The 20436-nt window shown below is 42.9% G+C and overlaps 1 protein-coding gene across 1 annotated transcript in view; it reads right to left on the minus strand.

The window, feature by feature from the left end:
• The window catches only part of LOC128309605 (uncharacterized), a 98663-nt gene that overhangs the window by 63732 nt on the left and 14495 nt on the right, over positions 1 to 20436 (minus strand). Inside the window, exon 2 of the mRNA XM_053046042.1 lies at positions 3979 to 4160. Coding sequence (XP_052902002.1) covers positions 3979 to 4160 — 182 coding nt within the window. The remainder of the gene's footprint in view (positions 1 to 3978; positions 4161 to 20436) is intronic.

Consider the following 20436-nt stretch of genomic DNA (forward strand, 5'->3'; position numbering starts at 1 on the left):
TAGTTCAACCGTACCGGGCCGCATCACTGCTCATCACAAATTTGCCGCCATTTCATCATTATGGCCAAGGTCGTCATCGGCCACCTGACCACCCCGGACACATGCGCAACAAAAAAAAAATAGCCGGTGCAACGTGTCGCATCACACACAAGCAGCACCTAGCGGCAAACTGCAGCATCAGCATAAGCCGATTGCTTATGCATTTTTCGCTGCCGAGATTGGAACGCTGCGGAAACCGTGCCAATTATTGTCACGCAACCGAGCATCCCCCTCGATGCCGCGAAGAGGTGTCATCCGTATCGGCACCGACAGCATGTCAGCGTTATGACACGTGCCCGAAGAAGCTACAACGGAAGATAATGGCTGCTGAACGAGAGGGCAGTAACGGAACGCGGAAGATTCACAACGGGTAGCTTGTAATTGGCCGGAATCGAATGCAGTTCGCCTAAACGGTTAACCGAAGCCCTTCATTTTCGCCTTGTTTTGCTTGCAATTAAAATTTCCAGCAAGTCGTAACCGTATCTTATCGGTTGTAGCTTCGTTCTTTCGACCAACGCTCGTGGTTTGTGTACGGAAAGAAACAGGAATGTGTGGATGTTGGCTTTTTCTTTCGTTCCTTCTTCGGCTCGCTCTGCCTGGCATCATCGGAACGTGCGCCAAACGACAGCCGGTACGAATGTGGAATTTAGCCGAATGACGAATCGATTTCGATTACTTCTCTTCCTTCCATCCCATGGTGGAAATTTTGGACCAAGAGAACAGCAAGTGTCCGGTTAATTTTATTTCAATTATAAGCTCACAGTCAGAAGACTTTGTATCCGGAACAGGCGGAGGCAACGATGGTCATCATCAACGGCAGCTTACGAACGCGGCTTGATTAGAATGGTTGGTATCATTTAAATGAAATTGACACAGCGTTTGCATCAAGTGCTTCTGAACCGATTTTCCTGTGAACTTGTTCATAGCTTGTTAGTGAAAAAGAAACATTCATCCAGCGTAACGTAGTGAGTGAAGTTTGATCAAATGTGATCAACAAAACGGCATCACATTCGATCGATTTAAAAAGAACGATTTAGGACCATGTACAAGTTTTCCCTTCCGTTTCGGTGATTCTCACCTGGAACACGTGCTTGTACGGTGCTCGTCCGGACCATCAACTGGATGGACGTTAAAGCGTTTAATTTAATAATAGAATCGATTCCATACGCTTGTGATTGGATTAAAACTAACGATTACCTGCGTTGTCCCTTGATGTTTTGATCGATGGAAGAGAAATCGGTCGTTGAGTTCTATGCTACAAAGGTTTGAGGGCAACCCATCAAAATTACTTTATGTTTGAAATTTTCTTTCATTGCAGATTTCATTGCAATATGTTTAGTAAACCAGTTAAAAAAATTGGATTGAGTTATTCTACAACAATATTTAATGGTTAAATTTATTGGAAATTCAAATCAATTTTCTCAATTGAAGAATAATTTATTAGTGAGATATTAAACCAGATAAAGTAGGTAAATTGTGTGTTGGTATCGTCGCCGCTCATCACACGACAAGATAAAAATAAAGTCAAAGAAAGTCAGAAATTATAGACCAAACCTCTTGAGTTTGAAATGGCCATAAAGAAGATCAAGGATCAAGTAGAATGATCTATTTAATCTAATTCCAATCATCGAATCTAATGTAATCTAATCTAATAATTATTTTTATTCTACTTTCTGCATAAAACACCATAGATTTGAATATTGCTGCAATTTTCGGTGTGTATTATAGATAACAACAAAATATTTTAATTTATAATGAAACCATTCATCGATGATTCTAGAAATATATTTTTTGACAAAAAAAACTTATACCAAACCGTCAACGCAAATAAACTCATGCAAAGATTTCGATCCATAGCTGTTGCTAGTGAGGCAGAGTAAATATTTGTACGGATCCAACAATTTGACAGCCCTTGAAAAACGGCACCACAAAGCATAGCAACACTAACAACCCCTTACACCAATCAGTAAGCAATACAAAAGTGTGTTTTTCTTCACGCGTCCTGATTAAGTCATCCACCCCCAAAGACACGGACATCGGCACCCCAACACAACATCATTCATCTATTGACCTTTCCAATAACTTTTTGACTGATTTTGGTTAAAAACAACCTTCCCTCCCTAGTGCAAAGGGTGAAGAGGCGAAAGAGGGTACGAAGTGTACGGGGCAGCGTGTGTATTTTGCCCCCAATGCCTGTTCCACTTGCTTGCCCACTTGGGGTTACCTCTTGCATGCATGCAGTTAGCGATCGTTTCCAAACTTCCAGCACAAACAAAACGCCCTCTTGAACAGTTCCCGCTCGATTGAATGTGGCGCCGGTTCATTCGCTCTAGTTTTTCCCTGTGTTCCGATTCCGAACATTCCGATCGATTCGTTGGGTGTCACTAAGTTCACCCATCTCCCATCTACCACCCATTCGGTTGACATTTGCTCTAGAAATAATCACTCACAAAATATCACCCAAACCACTCGATCCATTTCGGCCCCCATTGCTTCGATTACTGATGCTCTAATTCTGTGGTCAAACAGTCGGATCGGCTTTCGGGGTGGATTGGTGATAGAAGCTTGCAGTAATATATAAGAAGGAAACGCCAGACAAACGTTTGAAACGGCTTTGAAGTTGGTTATTGTTGTCTGAACCAAATTTAAAAAGTTGTTCACCAATAAGTTTTGCAAAATTTAACAGAAGAGAGTTTTTGAAATCGCTTCATCTTAGGTGCACGTATGCATTGCTGCTTGATTTGAGACTCGCAAGTTTGTATGCCCGAGGCAGTACAAAATGGATTGATGTTTCGAGGTTGTAAAAAGCTTTGCGGCCAGCGTTGATTTATGATTCTATTGACCAAACATGCAAAAGGCCATCGAAGAATTGTCATATGTGACACGTGTTTTTATTTTTTCATTTCAATAGTTGGACAGATTATTTATACACAACGTTTGGGCTGATTTAAAAGCCAGTACTAAGGGTTGGAAAAGGAGTTGGAATTTGCAAATGATTTGAATATTTTGCAACTGTTTTGAATTTCGTCAACATTAACAGTTTATCTGAATCTGCTTTCGTAGCTAAACATTTGTTCGGATCTTGGGAGATTCATCAGCTTCTCTCCTGGATTCTCAAAAACTCTACATGGCGAAATCGCACAATTTTGAATTCATGCCACTTTGATTTGCATCTAAACGCTAGAACTTTAAGGAATAGCTTATTGAGATGTGATTTTGTGTAATTTAGTTAAGCATATATTCTCCCGATACATTTTCCATTTTAACTGCAACAATAATGTCTGTTTGAAAAATGTCTAAACTTCTTTAATTCATGTAACTCTTCTTAATTTATTTATTAGACTGGTTCATTCAACTGTTCCAATATTGATTTTATTCAATTTTCCATAACACATAGGAAGAATAATCCCACTGCCTTCGATCTCCCCTCAAACTGGCAACCGAAGCTAATTTACTTAACACCACAAATTGATTTTTTATCTCCCCACAAAGATCGTGTTCCGATGTTAGCAGCGTTGATTGCAAATCCTAGTTGGTGGCTTTTGTACACGGGAGCCCGGGTAATGAAAACCAGTAGCCTAGGTAATAATGATCCTGGCACCACGTTCAACCGCGATGGAAATGAGACGACCTTCACCGATTCTGGATGGTAGATGATCGATACGGTAGCGAACAAAAACACCGTTGCCGAGTGATCTTGATTTCATGAAATATTCAGCAACAAATGAACATATTTTTCATTACCACAACCAGTGTTTGGCCGTGATGAGGGGAAAATCACCGTGCATCCGTTACCGGCGCCCGTTGCCCAAAGCCGTTGCGACCCACCGTCGGCAGGATCGGAAGGCTATCGGAAAGCTGACCTTCGGAATATATCATCGGCAGCTCCCTGTGCTGATCGGAGCTGATTTTGATTTTGGACGATGGACGAACACTTACCCTGCTGAAAGTAGTTGGCTTTGCGCACGTACACACATACCAGCGCCATCAGCTGAAGTTGCGAGAGCCTTTGCCGGGTAGATTGGGGCAGTGGTAGGAGATCGCGCAAGTTGGCAATCTCGGAGTTGATTAGATCGCGCCTCAGCTTCGAGGCGCCTTTGGTGGATTTGTTTGCATCGAATCTGTGAATACAAGAATGAAACACATCAAAATGGTATTATACGTAATTCGTCATTAAACTTCATTTAAGTTAAGGCTGAATCATTTTAACGAGAAATATGAATTGTTCTACAAGATTTACTCGTTCGTAATGGCAGTGTTATTCGTTGTCGTATTTACGGCTGTACGGCTTACTTTCAGCACATCATTTGCAGTTATGTTTTATTTAAACGAACATTATCGTGAGGGTCGGGCCTTTCGTGTGCACGCTTTTTTTCCGATAAAAATAAGGATAATGACGAATAATGATTTTATTGGAAACTAACGTAACCGCCTTCAGGTGACTGAACGGAGCGTGGAAGTGGACCCGTTCCATCCATCCATCACCATGGTACGGCACAAGCTTACGACCGTTGTCGTCGATAATGGCCGCTGATAACGAAAGGTGCCGAAAAGATCGAAAGTCACCCGCGGCCGGTAGGGTTTATTGATTGTTCAAGCGAAGAAGTGCCGCACTCGCGCCTTAATGGTGTTAACGTTGCAATGTCAAACGCCTGCGGAGCGAAAATTGCACTCTCAACGTTCGATACTGCACCGTGGCTCGTACGATCGATCAACGAAGGCGACAATTTGTCGATGGTGAATGGTGGAAATGTGAAAATATTGGAGCGCTCGGGCACAATCAAGGAAGCACGCTTTTAAAGCTGACCCTTTCCGCAATCAACGCCAACCGACAAACCACAGACACCGCAGCTGGCTAGCCGGGCGGACAGCAAATTTGGTTGATAGTAGCGAAAATGGTGCCCACTCAACCGCTAAGCATCTAAAGCCGCCTGCTCCATCACGCGCATCATGATCTGGCGCTCGCCCATCCATCCATCCGTCCGCAAGGGTTCGTTTCTGTTGCGATCGCTTAAATCACCGTGCCCATGCGAGAGCGCACGCACGCAGCGGTTCGGGTTGAGTTTCCGATAGTTCCCACGCTTGTGCAATGACCCGACCTGGTCGCATGTCGGGCTACAAACCATGCAAGTGGCAGCGTTTGGATAGGGAAAGTAAAACTGCACTGTAGGTTAGAATCGCACGAAATCGCACGCCACGCTACTCCGGGCCAGGAAGCCGTTTGTGTGCCGGTTGTAAAACATTCCACCGAAAAATAAAACACTAATTCAGTGCAAACACATCACCATGGTAACGATTCAAATGATCTCGATTGGGCGAAAAGCGGCGAACTTCGCGAGGGGAACAAAAAACCAAAAACAAAAAAAAAATGCACACAACCAGCGCTGGAAACCCGATCGTTCCTCGGTACGACTACACGGTGTAATAATAACCGAAATAACAGTAATAATGCAAATAATAATAGCAATACGAAGACTAATAATAGGGCTTATTATACAATCAGATAAATGAACACATTTGTTAAGCGTTTTCGGTGCGTTGTTTTACAAATATACCGTCGCTCCGGTTGATCGCTCCGGCCACACAGGCAACACTCTCGCTTCCCTGCTGTCCCTACCGCCCGTTTGGCACATTTCCTCACTCTCTTTCGTACCCATAAATACACAAAACACGCGTACAAACATTCGCTTCTTTCGCTATAATTCTACTTATTCGGGTAGAAACAGCAAAAAATGAAGTGAGAAAAACTGGATAAGTAAAACAATCGTACATAAACATCGCCTTGACTGCGGCATCACCCTACCGAAGGGGGTGCTGCAAAGCCCCTGGGGGAGGAGGAAACGATCCAAACGATCAGTGAAAAATAAAAACAAAAAAACCCTCTCTCACACACAGCCAGAGAGAACAAAACAGCGAAGGAGCAAACCGAACGGGACGAAAATCGACACTGCTTTTGGGGTTTGGGGCGAACGCGAAAAAATAACCGCCTTGCGAAAAGAAACCCCTATTAAAATTGTAACAAATATCGCGTGATTTTACACGCAAACGTACAAATGAATGTCCGAACGCGATCGGACGATCGGCGCAGAGCCGTACGATCGGGGGTTTGAATTTCGGTAAATGGATTCGTCCTTGTGGCGGGAATCGGTGCAGTTTGCACAATTTTCTCAACCAATTGCCATTTAATATTGTTCAAGTGGCCCGTAATGCGTATTGGTGCGATTGAACGTGCATGTCTTGTGTACTGTGGTGGAGACAATTAAAGCGCTGACTCTGTATCTGAGTACAGATAGAGGTTCGTTTGCAGAGTATCAGTGCGAACTAATCGATCGGGAGTTGCATCTTCAATATGACTTCATGGTATGCACTTGCCTGTACTATTTTGGAGTTTTGTAACGGAGGGACCAATGTGGAAGACAACAATTCTGAATTCACTTCTAACTGAGTGTTTAACACTAGTATGTCCATGAATTTTAAGCAGTTTTCATAGTTGCCTACTTTATGAACAGTTTCGAAGATTTTTCATGTGTTTTAATATCTTTTGGAGGTCATACTATAAATTAGAATTGTAAATGTAATGAATAACTCCATAAATAATTTGATCAAAATGGAGCTCAAATAATACCCAATATTGGTTCGCGTCTAACTTTTCCTTTCGTCATTATTTGAACACCACATGAAAGGAGCTTCACATTTCATTTCATGACCAAAGATTCCAATAACCAAGATGCAAATAAAAGGAGGAAAGCAAACTCACAAGACAACCACAACTAGGTGCACTTCACCGGCTGACTTCACCCTAAAGTGGCGTTGGTGACAGTTGTATAAATTTCCCTGTCGACACACGTCTCCGGGTGCGTGTCGGCACCACGTCTACCAGATGCTCATTTTTCCTGTCCCTAATCCCTACGTGAAGGAAAGTACGCAAAGCATGGTGGTCATGCGCCACGTTGGATTTTCTCCCATTGCCTAGGTGTCGTTGTCATTCGATGTACATGGTCGCCCATCGAGACTGTGAATTACTGTGACTTTCATGTTCCATCTACCACCGAAGCTGCTTTCTTCCAAACTTGAATCCCTTTTGCATGGTGCAGCTCTGAGCTAAGGCGAGAACCGTGTAGAAGGTAATGCTTGCTGGCAACTTTTCACCCCAAAACCCCAACAACGTCCACACACAATCTCCTCGGTGTGTGCCTTTGCCATCGTCGTCATTGGGTTCATTTCGTTGCGCTTCTTTGCAGCGATCAGTTAAGCCCGGGAACAGGTCGCCCGGTCGGCCGTTCCGAGGTGGGTACTACCGCGACCGAAAACAACCGTTCCAGCAGATCTTAATTGAGCTTGCGTCGTGTGTTTTTTTGCAGTCAATCGAGGTATTAGCGGGCGAGCGCGGGTATCGACGCCTTCGCAGCGGTACGGCAACATACTTGGCACTTGCACTTGAACGGCTGTGAGGCGCTGCTGCGGTGGCTGCTGCTGCCTGAAAGTAAGTGCTAAAGTGAGTGAACGAGCGAACCGAGCCCTGACCTCTTGTGGGTTGACCTTAAAATAAGCAGCCGAAAAATCGAACCAGTCCACTCTCGGGAGAATCTCTTCTGCAGACACTTCTGCCGTGATGGCAGAGCGTACGTGGTGGGTAACAAAGAATCCCGATGTTCCGAAAGGGATTCCGAAAAGTAGATCGAAAACAGCACGAACTTTGATTAGTTCCGCGCAGCCAAATGCCTTCAAATGGAAACCGTCACCGACATTCTCCTAAACCCGAGCAGACGCCAACGCCTGTGCCTTCGCCGGTGTGGCGAGCGACACAGTGAGCGATAGCATCCACGCTGCCGAAGCTTCCGCTGAAGCACGAGAGCCTAATGTTAAAATACGGTACTAATTAGGCGCCTGGGTAATTTGATTTGCGCATAATTCCAAGGGATTTTGTTGCTGTTCGTTGGCAATTCTTGATTTCAATTCGTTGCTGCACAATGTCTATTCGGCAATGCATGCGAGTTACGAATTAATGTTCATCTTTATCGATGAATGCCTTGCGGAGAATAGTTCCCTCAAGCGGATAGCGTTAGATGTGTATTGAAAATGGAAATCAGCACCATTGATGACTTGATGCACCGGTGTTGATAGACAATTTGTTGCATTTTAATGTGGTTAGTACTTTAAAATCTTTTTCTAAACGGTTGTGGATTTAAGTTAATGTCAGTGGCGATAAAATAGAGTTTGACTGTAGGTAATGCACCTAGTTGATGCAGATGAGCTGGTGAAAACATTTGTTGGGGTAGCTAAATATAAAGTTAATCACAATGATTGGAATAAATCAAAGAATTTCTTACCGAAATAATATTTGCTAAAAAAAATCTCAAAAAAGGTTCCTGTTCGGATAGAGAGAATATATTTGAACTCTTTGTCTAATCTCCCTAGTCTGATAGTTGTAGCAAAGCGGGCAGATTCGATATAATTTAAACAAGGCTTAGATTTAAAAAATAATTTATCAACTTTTAGCACATGTCTGCAATCAAAAACTTGAAAAGCTCTCTGGTGCGCTAATCTTAATATATCAAGCTATGAATGTCTATGTCATGTACTACACTCAATGCAGAAAGGTAACTAACCTGCTCACTTACTTTACTAAGAATCAATACCAAACTGAAGCTATCAAAAATGATCATTACTTGCACAGAGATCCATTAACGTAACTCTTCGCTTATTCCCTGTTGTTGGTCTTCCTACTATAACCCTCAGAGAACATCCAGAGCGATCCTGCTTTGACAACTGATAATTTTGTGCTCTAAATTTACAACCCATAGCGTTTAAAAATAATTGCACCACCGAGAGCCACCGGCCAGCGTCTTTGCGCACCCTTCGATGCTCATAACCCACACGGGAGGAATTTCCTTTTCGCACAGTACGTATGCGCTGTCTATCCTGCTCATCGGTGTTGGTATCTTGTGCCTGTTGGTGCTTCGTTACACCTCCATACACTGGGCGATACATTGACGGTAAAGATAAAGCTGCGTGCCGAAGTACACTATGCTACGGTACGATCGATAATAATGATCCATATTTCCCTGCTCCGTACAGCCGTCCAAAATCTGTTGCCTTCTTTTTTTTTCTTTTTACAAGCAGCTCCCTCTAATCTACCGTGCTTTGTGAAAAGTTCAGCAGATAAAGACGAAAGCGACGCAGTTCCCTTTTGGGATGTTTTTCTTCCTTCCGTCAGATCGCTCGTATCGAGGATCTGTCTTGCTGCGTTGTTATTTTTTTTTTCTCCGATGGTTCTATCTGGAGTTGAGATTGGGCGGACTTTACGATCTTAATTACGGCCGATCGGCCAGGAGCAGCGCCATGCATGCAGCACAAGGATGAAGATCGAACGATCCAAAGCTGCTTGCGATCACTTCTTATAGATTTTAGGATTGCCCTGGTTACTTTTTGCAGTAAAAATATTTCAAAATGAAGATTTCCTTTCTATTTGAGTGAAAATGTTAAAAAGGCAATTGATGTTTTGTTAATAAAAATGGTTTTAAATGAATGGTATGTATATGAAGCTCTATTAATCGAATAGGAAAAGTCGTTCATATGACCCTTCATTGCAGATGGTTTATTGTCAATTTACAAAAGGTAACAAAAAAACTTAAGGAATTTTCATATATTAATAAATCAGCATAATAAGGATTCAAAAAAAAATTATTTGCTTTAAAGATATGTTTAATATCATGTATCACCAACACTATAAAATAATACAAATTTATTGGTGACGTATGAACCAGATCATTAGCAGGAACAGATTTTTTTCAAATGATCTTCAACACATTTCATCCAATACCGCACCAAACTTTTACCACTCGGCAAGCCGGCAAACATCGTAAAAAATGGAATGTAATCCAGTCCATTTTTTGCATCGTTCATATGTTCACAAGAACTCGTCGGCATTTTTCATGCGCACGGAGCCGCACCACATCCAAGGTGAGACGAATCGATCGCAAACACAAAACAGGTATTAATTTAGCAGCCTCTCAATTAATGATCTACCAGAATTATGGCTCCCCTGTACCGGCTCACCAACAGGCACGCACACACGAACTCGCAGAAGATCGCTACCCACACTGCAGTGAGTATACTCCTCCGACGCTGGTACGGTACGTCGATAAACGCAAGAAAAGCGATCTGTGGGAAAAGATGTTCTCCGTTCCGTCCGGTGGGCAAAGAGAATCCGCTCGTGGCAGCGAAAAGATTGGCAAAACGCGTTTAACGCAATGCGATTTACGCGTCGCACTGAAGATGATTGAGGCTTGAGTGATTTGTTCTGTGTGGAACAGTTTATGATGCGTGCCTTATGGGGGTAAACCGAAAAGTGCATCTGCAATGTTGTTGAGTGTTTAGATTACCAAGAAAGGATCAGATTAATTTATATTTGAAACTGTCCCTTATGACTATTACTTTGATAAAGCAGTTGCAAAACAATTAAAATACTCTAAAAAACTGTAAAACATATTCCCCAAACCAATCACTACAAACGCTTCAACCCACCCATACGCCACGCACGCATGTACTGAACATTGCGTAGTTATCTTTTCCCTCCCCCCCTGCTTGCATTTCCACCGGACCAGATTGGAATGTTTCACCGCGGTTCTCGCAGAACAAACCGGCACGCAATCCTGCGCCTCCATTATTCCATTGATAAAATAAAACTTTACCCAAACGGCAATTGCGTTAAATGCTAACGCACGACCAGCAAAAGGGCTTTTCTGCCGGCTGTACTCAGCAACGCTCCTTTCGCTGCCAGCAAGCAAAATAACGGCCCAACCCGGTGCCAGGAGGTCAGGCAAGGGTTTCGGGCTTTGCTGGAAAATTGTTATTAATTCCTGTTGGTATCCGATGGACCGTAAAACTGTGCGGCACACACTGATGTGTGCCCGTTGAAATTGATGTGTGCGGTTAGTGATTACGGCAACATCTTCGCTTTTGCTACCTCTTATTTAGCCACGCTAAGGCTGGTTTAACTGTCTGGATGGAGCGGATTATTTGGAAAATGAGTCATCCCTAATGGGCGAGTGTTGGTGATTTGCGAGTAGTGTGGGAAAGTATGTGCGGTACGAAAAACACTTGTTGTACCAGTTCATTTACTACATTTTCTCTTCGGCGGAACTGACACTTTCTTTTTTTATGTGTAGTTCTCAACATAGGACTTCAAATTTGCATCAGCTTATTTCCTTTTCTCTAAAGTACGTTTCGCAATTAATAATTTTCTGTGCTACTACGCCTGTCATTTTGTGCAATATTTTTATTTATATATAAACATAACATTTATATATAAACTGTAATTCGAATATTCTTCTAACTCAAGCTACAATTTTTTGTACATGTGTCCCATAAATGTTCCACATATTAAAGCCAAACACTGTACTTTCACCTATCTCGAGATCTCACACTAGTGTCAAAAAACAGGAATACACTGTTAAAAAGAAACACATTATTTTATTAATGAGATGAAGTCAAAGGGTTCATTGCAATCATTGAAAATACTCATAATCATATATAAAGGGTTGTAATTGCTTTAAAATGGCTTAGAAAGAACTAAAATATTTAATATAGTGTAGTGATATAGAAAAAATATTCACATATTTCACGGATCACACCAGGAACCATTAGAACACTTTTTAAAAAATAAATACACACTTCTCAATTACATCACATAATTGTGTTGCATACGTGCAATTTCGTTTCCATCCATTCACCCATGCAACGGAAACAATAACAATTTTAAGCACATTTGCTACAGAACAAAAGCCATGCTTCCAAACATAAAATAAAATGTTACGAAGGAAAACATTTCCCGCCTGTCACAAGCGGACATTGGTGCGCAAATCGGTCGCTCGAATTTATGTCCGCGTGACAAAAACGACCAAAACAGATTCCCGCAAAATACACAGCTAGCAGGCCTGGCACCCGGACGTAACAGTACGAGGGATCCTCATCCACAAGCGAGGCCTTTGTTTCGCTTTTTCAGAAATTCTTACAATTCTCCAACACACCCCGTAGCCTTTTACAGTCCCGTACGCTTGTAAGTATAGCTGCCGAATGTGGCCGGAGCCGGCAGAGAGCCGGATTCGGATGGAAACTTCGATTTTTTTGTACCTCTCCATTGACCCGATTGTGCCGATCCCTGGGAGCCCCCGAAAGGAAAATCCACTGCCTTTCGCCTCTAAGTGTTGGCACATTTCCCTTCCGGCTAAGGCACGCCAGCTTCGGTATGGTACCGTGGCGTACCAGTGTGGCGTGGTGGCGTGTCCCAGTGGCTGCCCCGGTCCATGGTATCGCGTTGGCTAACGTCAAGGCGCCATTGAATAAATAACGACGTCCAAATCGTCGTTCGAGACGAAAATAAGACGCTAAAAGCATGGGAAGAGCCCGTCCGCAACACTGGAAGCTAGAGATTGTTACCGATAATGAACGATAATGATGACGCTGCTGCAACTGGCATGCACTCTCCCGTCCCCCAAAGGTGTGCCCTACCGCCCGATTCGACCCTTTCTGCCTGCTGCGGGAGTTCCTATTCTTGGCCGGGGAGTTGCAAATGTTGTAGGCCTTCAGTTATCGTTTCTGTACTGTGCTAAGCCACCGATTGTCCGAGTTTTGCCGCGAGTGATTTTTTTCTCTCCGATCGTGTGATCGATCGATTGAATTCCAAGGATGGGAATAAACAAAGCAGCCTCGGACAGATGTAGATATTGTGAAGATAAAGATAGCGCCAATGATGCCCTACAAAAGTCTTTGTTTAAATTAAACGATGGGATAGGTCAACCAATCGCAATGAATGACGTCGTTAAATGCTTTTGTAAATTTTCTTGCGAAATTGATTAGAAACTCGTTTGCTTTTAATTTGTATACTTAATAAATTTCATTTCAAGTACTTATTTATGTTAGAAATCAACAAATCTGGTTCAAAATTCGTATGTACTTGTTCCTTTTACTTCAAACCCTCCTAATACAACACTCGTCAAACCACCGGCTTCGATCATGAATACGTTTGCAATGCCAAAATGGTTGCGCGCCTGGGAACCGCCCGGTTTGCGGTATGCACTAAATTAATATTATTAAAACGAAACCAATGCTGGTTGGCTGGTGCCGGCTCCCGCGCAGTCGATAGCGTTCAAGACTCAAGACTCAATTTGCCGCTCAAGGATGCCCCGTATGGCTCGCATAAGCCCCGCACGATAATGATACGCGAGTCGCCGAACACCGGTGGGAACCGGGGCCGGTTTTAACGGCAGGAACGAAACCTCAAATCACTAAAACACAATCCCACTACATGCATCCATCCATCCATCCATCAACGGCAGTCCTGAGGGACGTCCTTAAGCCGTGCATCCCGATAAAGCCCGGCGAATTCGAACGCCAGCCGCTGCACCACCGCTCAAATTGAACGTTAATCTTGTGGCACGGTACGGATTTTGACTCCGCTTGGCGCTTGCAGGAAAGCTGCTCTCTGCTTGAAGTTTCAGGAGGGAAAAAATATGAACAAGCATATAAGAAAGTAAAATGGGTAGGAAACGAGAGAATGAGCCTGGCAAAGATGCGTTCCTGGAATTTGAGCGCACTGTGTGTAACGCTGATACCGGTCGAGCGAGGACCACCGAAACCGATTTACTCACAATACCGATGTGCCACACCAACACCATGAAACACGAAAACGAAATGCAGCCTCAGGATAACTCGTATCGAATACACACGCGCGCATCGCTCGGAAACCCTCTTATTACCGCGAACCTCGTCACTTGCGTTTCTCACTCGCCTTCGACGAGGTCTAAGAGGTGGTGGTGAGCCGGGTAAGCCGGGAGCAGGATTATGTTTTGCTCGAGAACACCGAGCGAGCCGGGAAGATGGCAGAAGATGGGCCAACTGAACAAGGCCGCCAAAGCCGCCCGGTATCGATCGACGCTCGAGTTTGTGCCTTGCACTGCTTGAATAGGGCGGTTCAAACCACAGGAACGGTAGCGGTAACGCTGGGAAGCAAACCCGGGCGCCCGGGAGCGGGGGGAAAACAAACTCGGCGGCTCCTTTCACCGCGCCGCACCACACATCATTAAAACAACCGTTTGGGTAAGACCGGTAGTTTCGGGAAGGCTAAAATTACGGTGGCAATATTAGGTGGAAAGGCTTAAGCGATGCGAGCGAGAGAAAAACATGCTAAGGGTAAGGCGCCGAACGAGCCGGGCTTGTGTTTCGTGGTGACTAGCGAGAACGCGACCGAGACGCGTATCTTCCAGTTTCGAAGCATAATACGCCGCAAGGGCCACTCATTACACTGTTCCGATGCCGTGGCAGCATGTGGCTTAAGAAACGAACCCTCACCCCATGGAAAACAGCCGGTAATGGGGGTAGGGTAGAAAAGGGGGTTGAAATGTGCGCTACCGATCTTCTCGAACTCGAGGCAGCAAGGAAGCAAGAGAAGTGCTACAGTTTTTAATTTTAATTTTAAGTAGGAAGCGATGACTTGTTCCCGTATCATATCAAAAGACTCTAAGCGACGAACCTCATAGAAATTTTACAAATACAGTCAATGTCCGAATTACGCGGTTCTCGACTTACGGTAAAAAGCAGATTTTTTTACATTTGGCGTGTTTTGTATGCAGAATACTATTTTGAATTTGAAAATTATAAATAATCTTAAAAATACGTTATTTTTAATAATAAAAATAAATTTCCATAATTTTTTTTTGAATCGAAATTATTGAAATTAACGTATTCATATCAATTTTAAACGTACATCGTTACGTAAAAATAAGAAATCGAATATGAATGCTCTTATACGATATAAAAAAGATGTTTTAGAAAAAACTAAAGGTACACGAATATTCAAGATACGCAGATTTCTCTGACACTCACTATCCGCACATCTCGGGTATCGACTGTAACTCAATGACAAATAAATATTAACAGGGTAATCAATAAATTACAGCTACATACTACAACATTTTGTATTGCGAGAAATTATCATAAGATATATTCTTCATCCAACTGACTGATCGATTGATCAGTTCCAGCTATGACAGATAAATTGCCGGCTATAGCTCATCATTAAACGCCTTCGTTTGTATTTGGAGCAATTTTTACGCTTACAGCGAGAGAGAGAGAGAGAGAGAGAGAGAGAGAAAGATAGAACATGTGAGAGAAGAAAGAAAAGGAAAGAAACATTCCTATCACTGTGCGCAACATCGTTGCTTTTCTTATCATATTCGTACGTAGTAGTTCCTGCACTCCGAAACCAGGAACCGAAATCTATCAGTACCTACTTGATCCTTCAATCGATGGCATAATAAAAATTCAACCGCTCGAAGAGGACCGATATTTTCCAAACATCTTCCATCAATCAATCGCATCACCTTCGAGGCCTTTCATCAGAACGTCGATCAAATCTGGTAAACAAACATAATATTCACTGGCGCTTTCCATGCTGGTCGGTTAAAGTTTCTTGGAGGTGGGTAAAGAAATTTTTGGCTATCATACAAATTAATTACGCAAACGCTAGCGCCCCTCACCGGGCACCGGACCGATGGAGAGCGTTCTTGTTTGTTGGTTGCGTAGAAAGATACACGTCCGCTCGGACGCGCTTGACCGACGATCATCGATTGTAATGATCATCGCCGGCCAGCATCAATCGCGATCGCTACCGCTACTGGATTAAGTTACGAATATTACTCTTTACATGGAGTTTCTTTTCATGTTTTTCTTCTTCAGCCGCTTCAATCAGTGTAGCGTTGGCTGGTTGCGATCGATCCTAGCCTTCCGGGTGATATTTCCCCAGTTGCGCTCCGATTCTCCATTGCTTCCCATTCGAACCCATAAACCATCCCCTGGAGAGCTTTTCGGTGGCGTAATTGTGGTAGCAGCGTGCAAGTACTTCATTTCAAAAATGCGCCACTTTCCCATGGTCCAGTCCCGGATTGTAAAGTTTTGCATTGACCAGCCATCCTTGTTACCGCGTTTCAGTCGTTACCTCCCCCCATCCTGCCTCCCGATGGTACTTTTCAGACGAACAGTGCGTTATGCTAAATGTTAATGTATGCACTAAAGCAGACCCCATGGAGATTGTGGCCCGCGCGTATGGCCAAAGGAACAAACTGTGGCAGGCTTTCTTCTCACGACGATGCGGCAACCTGTAAAACCGTCCACAGAACGACTGTTCGAAATCGAATCGAGCGCACACCCTTTGTCATACCCGCACTGCTTGCTTCCACCATAAAATGGTGGCGCGTGAAAGCGAAAAGTGCTGTTTATTCAAATGCGATCGCATAACTCATTTCTTCAGGGATTGCACCAAGCTACTACACTTTTGGTACGAAAGGGGACAGTGCAACACAGCGGCATGCGATATGTTGACGCAAGAAAAACGGTGACCATCCAGCCGTAGCGACTGGTGCAAACACCCGAAAGATACATACACGGGCGGTTGACTAGGTGACATAAAACTAGAACAAAGTGCACAGTAGCATGGCAGACGGTGCTGTACAGTGTGGGAATTGCAGTGATCGGAATTCTCCCACCTAAGCACCCGGCGGAACCTTTCAGCTATTTGTCTCACACCCTCTTTTCCCGATCGCCTTTCGGTCATTGTTTTCTGGTGGATTCTTATGGTTTGTTTATAGTCGTCGAGTTACTTTAGTAAAGGTGTTTTTCACAGCAAAAAAAAAAACGACGGACTCAAACGGTTGTGTTTTCCATTCCGTGACGACAAGTTTGTGACTTTATGTGCGCATGAACATACAGACAGGCACAAGTGTACAGCCACAAAATATAAAGCATCCACTAGAACCCATAAATTTGCGACCTATTTGCACGAAACGAGTCTTGCTTTGCGGTTTTTGCAAAAACGATTTACAGCCATAGGACATACGGCACGTTGCCTAAACCGGTCATAAATTGGTGAGCATTTCTGGAAAAGTGAAGGCAGATGATGTTAGAAAGAGCTTGCTGTTTTGTATTGAAATAAAAAAGGATTTTAATTTACTTTTTTAAAGGTCTGACATTCATTATTATGACGTAATGTAAGAACATTTTATTTTAGAAGATCACAAATTACTTTCGCGTTAAAGACATTTTTTATGTACATCTTTGTCTTTGTACATCTTGAGGACATTTCGTAATTAAAATTAATGCAAATTTTGAAAATTTTTTCACTCAGCATTATGACATACTATAAAAAATCACAATACAGAAGGTGTCAAATAAATTACGCTAAATAATTATAAAAAGTTAATAAAATATTGTATTGCTCTAAAACTTGAGATTTTTGTTTTTTTGTTTTTTGTTTGTTTTTTTTCAAAACTTGTGTAGGCTATATTTCATCAATCACTCTACTATTGTGAACAAAACGAGTGTAACCGACTCTATTCGCGCAGCCAACAACAGTTTCCATCAGCTCGTGTAAAGTACAGCAGCATTGTCCTACCGAACTGTGCCACCGGGAACCAAAAACGAAACAAACTACTTATGTATATTTATGCACCCCAGTCCGAGCCGACCCAACCTTAGCTACGCCAGGCAAAAACACCCGTTGTTCGGAAGAAATAAACCCAGCAGCAGAAAATAAAGCACTGCACACACAACAAAAAACACCAATACTGATCGTTCGCAAATCTGCATCCATGTGCACTTTCAATCGGAATGGAGGCGCGCGATGGGGATTCGCGAAGAAGAAAAACTGCTCACCATTTGCATAATTCATTGAATAATAAAATGGAAATAAATTCCACCACCGTGCTGTGATTTGCGCTATTCCGCACCACCGGGTCCAACCCGCAGTCCAACAATCGATAAACACCAATCATCGGCTGATCGGCGAAGACACTCGCGTGTGACGGTAACAATCGCGAAAAAAAAAACGACACACATACCAACCGATGCACTCGTATCGAACGATTACTCTGCGCACTGTTTTTGAATTGACGATGATCGGCAATCACTCCAGCTTCCAGCTTCCATCAAACGATCATTAGCGGCAAAGGGCCGGTGAGTGGGAAACGGTAGAGTTTTTTGTTGTTGTTTCGCTTCGCTCGCTCGATAGGGAAATTTATTGCCAATCCCTGACATCTCCGCGAGCGTTCATCTTGCGACCCTTCGCATGAGCTGGATCGCAAATGAAAACATTGAAATCTATATTTCCCTATGCTTAATTTATTAGCTGATGTCGATGCGGATCGGACCGGATGGTGCTTACCTTTACGAACCGAGCGGTTTCGAGGGCCGCTAGCAGTGGCTGGGGCTATGCTAAGCAATGCAAATGTTGTCTCACTTCGGGGACGAAGCGACACGACGTCATGTCAAAACTCCCAGCTCTGTCCGATTTAGTGTGTCTTGCCGTGATGGAGTTCAGCTGCTGTTTCGAATGCTCTTCGTTTCGATTCAATACCCTAGCGGGTAATGGAAGCAAGATAAAGCTCCCCAGCACTGTTCGTGATTTATCATGGAAGGTTTGGCGATGAATCATAAGTTCTAGGTGAATTGAACCTTCAGCATCTTTTTCTGCTCTTCATTCGTTTATCTTTAGTAAAAAAAATGGTAAGGTGGTAATGTTTACTGCTTTCCAAACTTAATTGAAGTTTTTAAGTATTTTTATTGATTTAAGTTAGTCTTTACAGTTCAAATTGCATGACATCTGTCACCTTTCGTTATTATTGGACAACAAAGGTACTAAATAACAATAATAATACAACAGCAATTTTAAATTGTAAAAGTGGTGGCTTTTGAGTAATACTATAATTTTTCCACTTAGCTATTGAGTCATGCTTCAACTATTATTCAAATGTTGTTGTTGTTGTCAAATGTGAAGATAAGATGTCTCGGTCATGGCTTACAGAAAAGAAAGAAATCTTCTTTCGCTAAACAACGTTTAAAACAGAGAATTTAGTACTCTAATTCTATTGAAAAAAGGGTATTTCAATTCGAATTTTTCTATCAACGTACACTGATCTCAATGAACTATAGAGTTCCTGTCAGTGCTATGCGCATGAATTATCACACCATCAGTTTTAAAATCGTGTCTTTACTGCCACCATTCTACCCGACCGTGCTGCTACTTGTTCGTCCCTCATCCAGCCCTACCACTGCTTCCTCCCGACTGGCGGTACACAGAGGACACATGAAAGCTAGATGTTTGAGTAATTTATTAAACACCGATATTGGTGACATTTATGAATGCTACCCTGGCAGCACAATTGTACTGATAGCGCACCGGTTAGAGCAATTGCAATTGTACGATTAGGGGTACGAAGAAGAAGATCTATCCGTACAATTCAGATTGACAGCTCGGATGCTTCCCCCAAGGTTCATAATGATTATTATTTCTCAAGGTTATTAAATATTAATTGAAATAATTTTTTATCCTTTTTGTTGTTTACAATTTTTATTTCACTACAAAGTTTTTATATTACAATACATTACCGCACAATCTTTAAAATAGTTTTAATCAGGCATTCTGACCGAAACTGGGACACACGATCGGAACATCCTATCATGACGAACGCAGGATGATGATGATGATGATGCCCACCGGAATGATCATCTACTTCCAGTATTGCATTGTCCTCGTCCTCGATGTTTGTCCGTGTGTAGATATCGTCTTCCTGCGGTTGCCGCTGGTTCCTGCAGTGTAGCTCCCTTCTGTGCCATCTGGAAATATAGTTATGGTACATGTTTAATAGAAACTGTGACTTTTTCAACAGTTCCAGCTAATGTATGTAATAAGTACTTACTTGAAGGTGTATATTCCTTGCAAATCTTTGGTCAGTTGTTCTGTTCTCTTTGATAAACTTTTCACAAACTGCAACTACTTGGCACGAACGTAGAGTGAAACCTGTAGCCAAACAACGCAAGGTACAAAGCCACACAAGCCAATGATACGATGACGAGCTGGGTGATACACACGCTCGCGACCACGCACATATCTACATACGGGAAGCATAGGCTGATCGGTTTGACAGCTAGCCTATTCGTACAATTGTGCCGCCAGGGTAATGTAAATTGAATTGTTGTTTGTTTATTTTGCTGAATCAACTGCAGCGCCACGCTTTTTGCGCTGTGATGTTGTTAATGGTTGAGGTGATATTTTGTTGTTGTTTCGCTCCTTTTGTATGACAACCAATTTACTGCCCTTCTAATGCTGATGCAGTAAACGGATGCAATGGGGTGGCTTAGTTCGAAGTGGTGGAAACACACAGCAAAGCGGAACTGTAGCATGCTGCATTTTTTGTTTCGATTCGTACATGCGCTGCGAGCGCACCGAGCCCTTAGATTGTGTAATTTATGGGTTTAACAAAGCAACACAATCCCTTAGCGAAGCTGTAAGAAGCGAGTTTGAGCGGCGGTTGAGATGTTGGAGCTTTGGATAAGTGTTTGAAA

The sequence above is a fragment of the Anopheles moucheti genome, chromosome 2 (assembly GCF_943734755.1).
Source record: "Anopheles moucheti chromosome 2, idAnoMoucSN_F20_07, whole genome shotgun sequence".
Classification (NCBI taxonomy): domain Eukaryota; kingdom Metazoa; phylum Arthropoda; class Insecta; order Diptera; family Culicidae; genus Anopheles; species Anopheles moucheti.